This window comes from Diabrotica undecimpunctata, chromosome 7, assembly GCF_040954645.1.
Source record: "Diabrotica undecimpunctata isolate CICGRU chromosome 7, icDiaUnde3, whole genome shotgun sequence".
In the NCBI taxonomy this organism is placed as follows: domain Eukaryota; kingdom Metazoa; phylum Arthropoda; class Insecta; order Coleoptera; family Chrysomelidae; genus Diabrotica; species Diabrotica undecimpunctata.
The window spans coordinates 90,765,184-90,777,740 of NC_092809.1; the positions used below are offsets into that span (position 1 = coordinate 90,765,184).

At 30.1% G+C, this 12,557-nt stretch overlaps 1 protein-coding gene across 1 annotated transcript in view; it reads right to left on the reverse strand.

The window, feature by feature from the left end:
* Positions 1-1,027: 1,027 nt before the first annotated feature.
* LOC140445568 (NADH dehydrogenase [ubiquinone] 1 alpha subcomplex subunit 7-like) overlaps positions 1,028-12,557 on the reverse strand; it is a 28,441-nt gene continuing 16,911 nt past the window's right edge. The window contains exon 2 of the mRNA XM_072537689.1: positions 1,028-1,336. Within this exon, the coding sequence (XP_072393790.1) occupies positions 1,120-1,336 (217 nt within the window). The 3' untranslated portion in view covers positions 1,028-1,119. The remainder of the gene's footprint in view (positions 1,337-12,557) is intronic.

Sequence of the window (12,557 nt, forward strand, 5' to 3'; positions counted from 1 at the left end):
TCAAATGGTTTCAAATGCATCACTTTTTGCTGATAGATGAAAAAAGCGAAAATTTACCGTTGCAACAGCTGGAAAATAACTACAACGAGGGAACACGAAAAAGTTAGACTAAGATAGAATGAAATCAAAAACAGATCAAGAAATAGAAGAGAATGGAAGGAACTAGTACCCAGTTTATCCAGAGAATAAACAAGAAAGAAGATGAGCTGACCCGGCCGGTCAGCAATCTTACACTTTTGGCCAAGAGACGAATAAGCGCCCAATACTCCACAAGAAGTGATGGAACTAAAGCGAGAGACAGATTAGTATGCTTGGGCTCCATAATAACCAACAATGGCGACACGTTTCTCAAAAATTAAGCGTAGACTAGCAATGACTCGAACCGCAACAGCTATATTAATCAAAATATGAATGACCGAACAATAACAAGGAATACTAAGCTCAGGTTGATCAATGCCCTTATTGTTCCCAGTGCTGCATACGCAGCTGAAACACGGAATCTCAAAAAAATGAATAGAAGTAATTGGTTTGAAACGTGAGTCTACATAGGCATTCTAGCATAACTAAATTACTTCAGCCACATAGGAATGAGGAGGAGGAAATCAAATTAAAGAGTTTAACCAAAATATTCAGTGTCTTCATTTTTTATTACTTTTAAGACTTCTGTGTGTATATCATCGTGTCCTATTGCGTTATTATTTTTGGATGATATTGTGTATTTAACCTCTTCTGTTGTTTTATCTGTACCTTGATCTGAAATTCATCGAAATGTACAGTCCGATTATCATTACATAAATTTACGGTATAACTGCACCATTCTTTGAGTTTTCGCTGGTATAAATTTACCATGGTTGGAATGTGATGGTGCCGCTGGCAAGTCGAAATTGCAATGCCAATTCTAATAGTACTGCTTGTGAAGTAGAGGTGGCTTTATTTAACTTTATAAATATCCAAATAACGAAATGATCAATATGACTTTAAAAATATGAAATTTTCACTACCATTTTAAATGCATTATAAAAAAAGATTACATTTTTCATATGTTTTATTGGTAAATATTTAGTTGACTATCGTAAATATGAGGTCTATGTACACTAAATTGAAAATCTAGTTTGTTAACTAATCCCATCTATATATTGGTCCAGGAGTGATCCTTTTGGCAACTTCGCCTTTTTCACCAGATTCAATTTGTTTTGGATTAGGTGCAATAACTTCCGGAGGAGACACTTCACGTCTTGCATCTCTTGAATAATAATAATTAGTATTAAGTTTGTGAGCAGGTCCATCTGGTAAAACCGGTGGAGGTGGTGATCTTGAAGCTAAAGCATCTTGAAACCTAAAATATAAATGAAACACCATGACAAATGAAGATTTAAAATCATTGTACATTTTGCATCTGATTTTAATATTAACTGAAATTCTTCTTCACATGTTAAAACTTCATAAATAAATTCTTTGTTAATTTCATCAGTCCATGTTTTTCCTGGACTACATGGTAATATTGCGGTCCTTATATTTTCCTTATTTTAGTATTATTTATTTCACCATTTATTTGTCGTTTTCGAATTTGTCGAGAGTCAATCAAGTTGGAACTCTCAAACTAGCAAGGCACTTTGGATGAGTAGTTAATTTACTCCCCAAAAACAAGCGTTTTATTTTCTCACCTATCCAACTAAAGATTATTCAGCAGTAGCTTCAGTGCATATTTGCAAGATATAATACAGTCTAAGCGACTTAAAATTATTTTGGGGCAAATAAATAAGATAGATAAAGTTGTGAACTATTATTTGCAAAGAGATAAGAAAGTCTTAGAATTATTTTGACGCAAATAATAAAAATAGATACAGTTGTGAACTTTTCTATTATTATTCACCATAATAAAGTAGTAAGCAACTTTTAAAATGTTAAGCGAATTACTTTGCCACAGAAAAATAAATAGATGAAGTTGTCTACTTTACTATTATTATCTGGTAATAGATAATAATGCCTTATGACTTAGAATGATTCATTGGAGTGAGAATAAATTAATTGCTAATTAATTAAAAAGAAGATTAAAGCCGATTGTATGTCCTTGCTAGAGAAGCCTGAGTTCTGCGTAACTTTGAGGTATATTCTGCACATACAGTACGTCTACACACTTTTTAATGTCAGAAAATCCTCTTATTACAAGAAATTTTTAAATGTAATAAACCTTCAAACTCATCAGTAATCTATATTGCCAGAGGCACTCTAGATATAGGTTAGAGCTCTTCTGCAATACTGTGATAGAAGAATACCAAAGTGGATTTAGAGAAAGCATGGAGTGACAACAGACCAAGCTTTCGTGATAAAACAAATACAAGGCTCCCCTGATGCATAGGGTTTAAATATACAGTGCTAGTCAAAAGTCCGTTCCCCCCTCGTATCTTTTGAACAGTTATACTTATAATAGTGAAATTTGGAGGATGTTAATAAACAGACGTAGGCTTCTTAACTAGTCATAACAAGTGACGTAATAGTGACAGATGACGTTACAGCGCCACTGTGACTGAAAAAATTTTAAATAAAACCTTATGACAAGTGATACCTCGTTTGGAAGGTATTGAAAATACCTATTCAACCATACTCATTTTGTTTGAGTTTAAGCTTATTTTGATGCATGAATTAAATAAATACTGAAATTGTAGTTTTGCATTTAATTAATAAATATTAAAACCTCCGCCTCTGGTTAGTTGTCAAAAATTTGACGTTTTTCAATTCTCTAATTGTTTTTACGTCAACGTCAACTTTTTTAACAATTAACCAGAGACCAACGTTAGAATATAATTTATTAATTAAATGCGAAACTACAATTATTTTAATATACCTATTGAATAATAGTAATTTTGTTTGGATTTAAAATGTTTTTGACGAATAAATTAAATAAATACTAAAATTCTAGTTTAGCATTTAATAAATAAAAATTCTAACGTCCGCCTTTGGTTATTTGTCAAAAAAGTTGACGTTTGTCAATTCTCTAGTTATTTTTGGTTTGGAAAAGCGTTTATAGCTCAATATTTATATTCTGTTTCTGATTAGTTTAGTCAATTCTCTAGATATTTTTAGTTTGCAAACGCGTTTATATCTGAATATTATTTAGTTTCTGTTGTTGTTAGTTAAATTTAATGAGACGTTTAAATTTTTACAAAGGCAGAATGGTACGTACTGTAGCCGACAAAGTAGCAGCTGTGTTAATAATTGGTGAATGTGGAAATAATTTCCATGCAGCGGAACGTCCTTTTAATGAGAAGTATCCCGATCGCTCCCGACATGAAGATCGTAGTTGACGAAGCTTCTTCGGAAGTTTAAACAAACAGGTAGTGTTCAAGATGTCAAACGATCTGGTCGACCAACAATTAGTGATTACAAAAAAATTGACATAATTTCAGAAATGGTAGTGAGCCCTACTTCTTCTACAGCCCAAGTTGCATCTATCTATGGAATCAGTCCAAAGACAGTACACCGAGTGTTGGTTGAAAACAAATTTCATTCATACAAATTAAAAATTATGCACCAGCTTTCAGACGATGACCCCGACCCAAGACAAGAATTCTGTGAAAATATGTCCAATAAAATTAACCAACAGCCCGATTACATAAAAACAACTTGTTTTAGTGACGAAAGTACTTTTTCTCAAAATGGAAATGTTAACACACAATGTGAGGTATTGGAGTGACACAAATCCTCACGTCTTTCGTGAAACACAGACTCAATTTCCAAAAAAAAAAAAATGTTTGGGCGGTTATTTTGGAAAACAAGATAGTTGGGTCTGTTTTTCTAAATACTAACTTAATCGTTGAAGTGTATCTGGAGATATTACAAAATGCAATTGAACCATTAATACTTGAAATTCTGGAGGATAATCCAGATGAATTCGGAAACTTGGAAATAACTTCAACAAGATGCTGCTCCTGCATACCATTATGCTGCAGTAAGGCGTTACCTGGATGAGGAATATCGTGGTAGATAGATTAGACGACGAGGTACGATAGAATGGCCAGCTCGGTCACCGGACCTCACACTATTAGATTTTTTCTGTGGGGTTACTTGAAATCCAAAGTTTACGCTACAGCACCCGCTAATATTGACATTTTGAAACAACGAAGAATGTTGAATTGTTGAAGAATGTAGGGCGATTTCCCCCGACACATATGAACGAGTACGGCAAGAGTTTAGAATTAGGATGCATTACTGTCAGGAAGTAGATGGAGCACATTTTTAATATTTACTATAAGAACTGGTTGATAAATATTTATTAATTAAATGAAAAGCTACAATTTTATTATTTATTTAATTTATTCATCAAAATGAGCTTAAAATCAAACAAAATTATTATGACTAAATAGATATTTTCAATACCTTTCGAACGAGGTATCACTTGCCATAAGGTCCCATTTAAAATTATCTGTCACAGTGGCGCTGCCATCATCTGTCACTATTAGGTCACCTGTTATAACTAGTTGAGAAGCCTACGTCTGTTTATTACCTTCCTCCAAATTTCACTATTTAAACAAATAACCGTTTAAAAGATACGAGGGGGGGAACGGACTTTCGACTAGCACTGTAGATATGGTATTTATATTTTCAGCAAATATATGATAAAATAAGAAATAAAATTTATAAATCAATGAGGGAAATTGATATTAAAAGATATAAGATTAGTGTAAAGTGTGTCTACGTATCTTTGAACCATATACGACATTTTTTTATGAATTTTACGAAAAAAAAAAAAATTATTGTTTATAAAAAGCTCTGCATGGTCCAAAACCTAAGATGCAATAGAATAGAATAGAACAAAAATATGCTTTGTCACTGAAAATTGTACAATTACAAAATTGCTTAAATTACATAAATCGTCAATATCACAAAATCTAAATCACAAATAATAATATTGTTCTGAAGCTATTTTCTTGTGGCATTTTAAATTAATTTATATTTAAATGGGAATAAGCCACAATTAAAGGTTAAAATACGTTTATTGACGTTTCAATTTCCACTTCGGAAATCGTTCTCAAAATACAAACATTAGTAAATTAAACAAATTTTGTTTTTTGTTAGTCTAGGGAGAAAAGCTTTTAGCTACCCCTTAATTTCAGGTGGCCTAACCACAACCAAGTAGATACGGAGGGTGTTGTTCATTACCCAAATCGCCCGACGTAAAGTTCATAAGCCTTCGCTGCGTATGTCAGACGTAGTGAAGGGGTGGAGGAAAAACCTGGGGGTCAGATAGGTACCGATCCAGAATGATTAGCTCTTCTGGAGCGAGACCGGTTTGATCTTCGGACATGTGGATCCCACTGACTAGCAGTGGTATACACATGTTACTAGGGGTTGGGTTGAACGCCTCGCGTGTGTATGTGTGTGTGTGTGTGTGTGTGTGTGTGTGTGTGTGTGTGTGTGTGTGTTTTTTGTTACTTAGTGAAAAATTCTTCTAATAATTTAATTTTATCTGACTCATCTATATTGACAATTCAGACATACCTTATACATTTGAAAGTAGACGACTTTAAAATGATATTGCCAATATTGTTGAGTTGCGTTCCTGGGACGACTTTACTTATAAGATAGTTCATTCGATTACATGAAATCAACTTTAACTTGAGAATATCCGTCAGAAAAGATCATAATATGTAATTCGTCTTTAAAAAGACAAATACATGCCATGATGACAGTAAAATTCTCCTGTTAGTGATTCCATAGTAAATTATGAGGGAAAACCCAGGAAAAAAACCTCATAATACTATCCCGACATGGTAAGTATTTGATCGTGCATTTAGTTTACCTTCAATAAACACCAAATTCCGATTTTATATGTTTGTTATTTAAAAAACATAAATGATGTATTCTCTATATGTTACTGACTTACCAATACTGGTATTTTTCTTTTAATAGCTTCCTCTTTCAATATGGGTAACCAGATTAATATTTATTAATAATAAATATCCAGTATCCATATTGAAAGAGGAAGTTATTAAAAGAAAAATACCAGTATTGGTAAGTCAGTAACATATAGAGAATACATAATTTATGTTTTTTAAATAACAAACATATAAAATCGGAATTTGGTGTTTATTGAAGGTAAACTAAATGCACGATCAAATACTTACCATGTCGGGATAGTATTATGAGGTTTTTTCCTGGTTTTTCCCTCACAATTTACTATGGAATCACTAACAGGAGAATTTTACTGTCATCATGGCATGTATTTGTCTTTTTAAAGACGAATTACATGTTATGATCTTTTCTGACGGATATTCTCAAGTTAAAGTTGATTTCATGTAATCGAATGAACTATCTTATAAGTAAAGTCGTCCCAGGAACGCAACTCAACAATATTGGCAATATCATTTTAAAGTCGTCTACTTTAAAATGTATAAGGTATGTCTGAATTGTCAATATAGATGAGTCAGATAAAATTAAATTATTAGAAGAATTTTTCACTAAGTAACAAAAAACACACACACACACACACACACACACACACACACACACACACACACACACATACACACGCGAGGCGTTCAACCCAACCCCTAGTAACATGTGTATACCACTGCTAGTCAGTGGGATCCACATGTCCGAAGATCAAACCGGTCTCGCTCCAGAAGAGCTAATCATTCTGGATCGGTACCTATCTGACCCCCAGGTTTTTCCTCCACCCCTTCACTACGTCTGACATACGCAGCGAAGGCTTATGAACTTTACGTCGGGCGATTTGGGTAATGAACAACACCCTCCGTATCTACTTGGTTGTGGTTAGGCCACCTGAAATTAAGGGGTAGCTAAAAGCTTTTCTCCCTAGACTAACAAAAAACAAAATTTGTTTAATTTACTAATGTTTGTATTTTGAGAACGATTTCCGAAGTGGAAATTGAAACGTCAATAAACGTATTTTAACCTTTAATTGTGGCTTATTCCCATTTAAATATAAATTAATTTAAAATGCCACAAGAAAATAGCTTCAGAACAATATTATTATTTGTGATTTAGATTTTGTGATATTGACGATTTATGTAATTTAAGCAATTTTGTAATTGTACAATTTTCAGTGACAAAGCATATTTTTGCTCTATTCTATTCTATTGCATCTTAGGTTTTGGACCATGCAGAGCTTTTTACAAACAATAATTTTTTTTTTTCGTAAAATTCATAAAAAAATGTCGTATATGGTTCAAAGATACGTAGACACACTTTACACTAATCTTATATCTTTTAATATCAATTTCCCTCATTGATTTATAAATTTTATTTCTTATTTTATCATATATTTGCTGAAAATATAAATACCATATCTTCAGTGCTAGTCGAAAGTCCGTTCCCCCCCTCGTATCTTTTAAACGGTTATTTGTTTAAATAGTGAAATTTGGAGGAAGGTAATAAACAGACGTAGGCTTCTCAACTAGTTATAACAGGTGACCTAATAGTGACAGATGATGGCAGCGCCACTGTGACAGATAATTTTAAATGGGACCTTATGGCAAGTGATACCTCGTTCGAAAGGTATTGAAAATATCTATTTAGTCATAATAATTTTGTTTGATTTTAAGTTCATTTTGATGAATAAATTAAATAAATAATAAAATTGTAGCTTTTCATTTAATTAATAAATATTTATCAACCAGTTCTTATAGTAAATATTAAAAATATGCTCCATCTACTTCCTGACAGTAATGCATCCTATTTCTAAACTCTTGCCGTACTCGTTCATATGTGTCGGGGGAAATCGCCCTACATTCTTCAACAATTCAACATTCTTCGTTGAATTTTTCACTAAGTAACAAAAAACAAAATTTGTTTAATTTACTAATGTTTGTATTTTGAGAACGATTTCCGAAGTGGAAATTGAAACGTCAATAAACGTATTTTAACCTTTAATTGTGGCTTATTCCCATTTAAATATAAATTAACACAAATAATAAATATAAAACCTTACGAATAAGTTTAAGTTGCTGCATGTGATACCCAAATAATATATATATATATATATATATATATATATATATATATATATATATATATATATATATATATATATATATATATATATATATATATATATATATATTGTTATGATGTATTATTTGTGAATGATGAGCAATAAGTGTTTTTTAATAATATATATATATATATATATATATATATATATATATATATATATATATATATATATATATATATATATAGGGTTTTTATCGCGGTTCTCAAAGAATTAGTTTGTAAGCACTTTTTGAAATTATCTTTATTATATCTATTATGAAACACACATATATATCTAACATAACCAATGTAAAGTTTAAAATAAACTATCTTTAAATTAAAATTCTTATGAAACTAATTAAATTATATAGATAATGTAAATTTAAAAAAAACTATCTTTAAAATTGAAATTCTTATGATACTAACTAAATTATATTAACAAAATTTTGTACCTTTCTTTCACTGAATGCCTAAATAAAATGTTCTCCAAAATAAAGATTTTAATCACCACTCAATGTCTTCGTTCTCAGCCTCGGTTATCCTTGTTTTTTTGAAATTACTTTTTCCAATTATCAGCTTCCACCAATTTAAAATATTTTTCTTCTTAACAGCATTTATATATATTCTTCTTTTCAATATACCAATATCCAATCACCAAATATATTATATAATTTTAATTTTCAATTAATACTTCCTTCCATTATCCAATTACCATTTTTACATAACATAATTTTTAATCGTCAATAATCTTATCTTTATACTGTTTCTTAATCTTCATTGAACTTATTATATTGAACATCTGGACCTTCTGACTGACTATCTTGAACTTACTGAACAACTAAATTACTACTTGACTTCACTAACTAAATGTGTCTATCTTCTAACTAACTTTCTTACTAACTGACTGGCCATTTTGAATCCAAATCTCCGGGTATTTATCTTTTTCCATGTTCCAGAATCATCTGGCAAGAAATCATATTCGAATTGTTCTATATGATTGTTCTCGAAAAAGTATATGTTCTGGTTATGTCCATTTCACAGACATAACCATATTCGAGAACGTTCTACCGTAAACAAAGGTTAAATTCTGTATTCTAGAGAATTTTTTACTATTCTATCGAGAATTTTATCGACATTTAGGCTTTTCAGATCAGAATATAAACTTAATTCAGTAGCTTAAACACTCTAATTTGATAAACTACACATTTTAAACAACATATAACCCTACTTTATATTCGTAATAATTATTTAAAATGTCATTTAAGTGTATAGTTGGTTGCCTATGCACATGGCTCACTTAAATATATTTACAATATTATAATTATTAAAAAAAAACTTTTTACACTTATTATATACTAATTTCTTAAGAATACCCTCATATAAATAATTTTTATAAAATTCTCTAGTATATAACTTATTAAAATAACCAAATACTTTTTATATCTAATATTATATATAATTTATAAATTATTTTCTTTAAACACCAATCATCTTAATATATATATATATATATATACAGGGTGGTCCTTAAGTAATTGTACAAAAAGAAACAGTAGATTTTACACTTTAAAATATTACGATTTAAGCCAAATTGCTTTAATAAAATGTTGATATTAAGAAAGATACAGGGTGTTAAAGTGCAAAATTAAAATTTTATTTTTCGCTATAACTTTCATGTTTGTAAACATTTATGTATAAAAATTTACAACTGAGTACTTTTAAATATGAAAAATTATAATTTGACGCACACTTTGATGTAACTGATAGAGGGCGCCACTTATGCCACATATGTTGTATAAATTTGCACTTAACTTTTTTGCTCTTTAAGTTACCTGTACTTGGGATAAAAAATATTAAAGATACATTATTTTAACAAAAAAAAGGTATACCCGTTAATAACTTCAAAACTCAACAGTTTTCGAGATAATCGCATTTTAAAAATCAGCTGCATAATTCTGATCTAAGACAATTACTCCAGGCAACGAAGAAAAAATAGACAAAAACATTAATACTTCTGAATTTTGGTATAAAATACCTTTAACTAAAGTTAATAGTTAACGAAATATTAAATAAAATAAATATATCAGCAGGATAATTAATAATAGGATTTGACAACATAACAGAATAATAGGATTTTACATAAAATATTTTACGTTTTATGTTAAATTAAAGTCATAATCAAAACATTTTGTTTACAAACCAAATTAAGAAATAGTTAAACTAAATAACTTAACTTTTTGTCGAAGTAAGTGTTCGATATGTCCACCATTTTCTTTAATTCATTTGTCAATATATTCCATCTAATATCGTCTCATATTAAATAACATCATTGGTTCTAAAGAAACTGCTGCAGTATTTATTTCTTCCCATAGTTGGTTGCGAATGTTTATGACACACGTTGTTTTAATGCGCCTCATACACCAAAATCAAGCGGATTAAATTCAGGGCTACGTGGTGGCTATAATGTATAATGGATGAATATATCGATGACATTACTTATTTATATGATTACGTTACAGCTTACGAGTAACTATAATTACATCTCAAACAAATGGACTATTATGATTTACTAATGAACTAATATTATGCTGAACTAAATTGCCTGTGTGTTAACTATATTTATAACAATATCGGTTATTAGGACAACAATGATGTTTTTGTAAAAATGCTGAGTCTTTCAGGTTAGATTTGTAGCATAAGTATTATGAAATAGGACACATATGTGCTGTTCAATACCTATGATATAGTTTCTACTTGTCCTAATAAAAATGGGTAAACAATTTACGTAATGAACAATAAGTATTCTTTTCGGATTTTTTATGAATTAAATAATTATATCAATATCTCATCACATTGCCAAGGAATATGACTACCACGACCAATTAAACGTTCAGAAAAGTTGTATTTAAGTATGTTCTAACTGAATTCTCTCTAGAATGTGGTTGTGTACCATCTTGCATAAACCACATATTTTGGGTTTTTAGTATTTTACAATAGAGAAAAAGTAATACAACACCAGTATAGAAACTTAAGAAGCGATAGCAAAGGGACATTGTAAACATGACGGCCAACGTCTGAATACGGACACGGTATCTAAAGAAGAAGATGAAATATCTTTTCTCCAATAAGATATTTAGCACATATAACAAAGCATTTTGTGATGTTGCATTATTATCTTTGAGTTGTTTTAATAAGAATAAACTATGAATTATGTTTATTTACAGGTATTCAGTGCTTTATAGCACAAATATCAAACAAAGAATTATTGTGCAGCTGACTTATAAAACGCATTTATCTCGAAAACGGTTGAATTTTTAGGTTACTAACAAGTATACCTTTTCTTTGTAAAAATAATGTGTATTTAATATTTTTTAACACAAATAGAGCTAACTTAAAGAGCAAAAAAGTTAAGCGCAAATTTATGCCACACATGTGGCATATGTAGCGCCCTCTATTAGTTACATTAAAGTAAGTGTAAAATTATAATTTATCCTACTCAAAAGTATCCAACTGTAATTTTTTGTCCAAAAATATTTACAAACGTAAAAGTTATAGCGAAAAATAAAATTTTAAATTTCCCCTTTAACACCCTGTATCTTTCTTAATATCAACATTTTATTAAAGCAAGTTGGCTTAAATCGTAATATTTTAAAGTGCAGAATCTACGGTTTCTGTTTGTACAATTACTTACGGACCACCCTGTATATATATATATATATATATATATATATATATATATATATATATATATATATATATATATATATATACATATATATATTTGGAATATATTCAATGGTTGAATGGCAGAGGTTTTATCGGTCAATAATTGGCAAATAAAATTCGTCAACTACTTTATTGATTTATTCGAATACGTTTCGCTTTTATTTTTAAAAGCATCATCAGTTCACTACAAATAAAAAAGATTTTAGAATATAAGTAAACAAACCAACAGGGTTCATACTTACAAAAACAATTTGTAGGGTTTTTTTTATAGATGTTATAAAAACTCTACGATAACTTAACATTACAGATTAACAACTAAACGAGAGAAACGAAACAAAAAAATACAAGTAAAACTGTAACAACATTAGTTCATTTAATTTTAACCGATGGCTTCATTTGCATGTTGGTTTAAGCTCTTTCGAGGGTCAAACCACACTAATCTTTTCGATTGTTTTTAATCAGCTCTAGGATGTCATAATTTTCACATGTGGCTTCTTGTCGTCCATGTGTTTCTTTTGAATGCATGGTGCGGATACGATTCTTGAGGGAATTAGCAAGCTGAACGGGGACGGACCTTTTTTAAAAAGGATTCATTTATTCCTTTTTCTTTAAAAAACAACAAACAAAAAAAAAGTGGAAGAAGAATGGGAATTAAATTACTGTCTTGTAAGGGGTTTTTTATTTATTTTGTATGATGAGGGAGTGATATATCTGGTTTAAGTTGTCGATGTCAGTTCTCTTATTTAGGGACGATGGATGTTTTAGAATTTGACACATTTCAAGGATGGACCGCTTATGATGATTTTGTTGTTTGCACAGTATTTTGGTATTCGTGA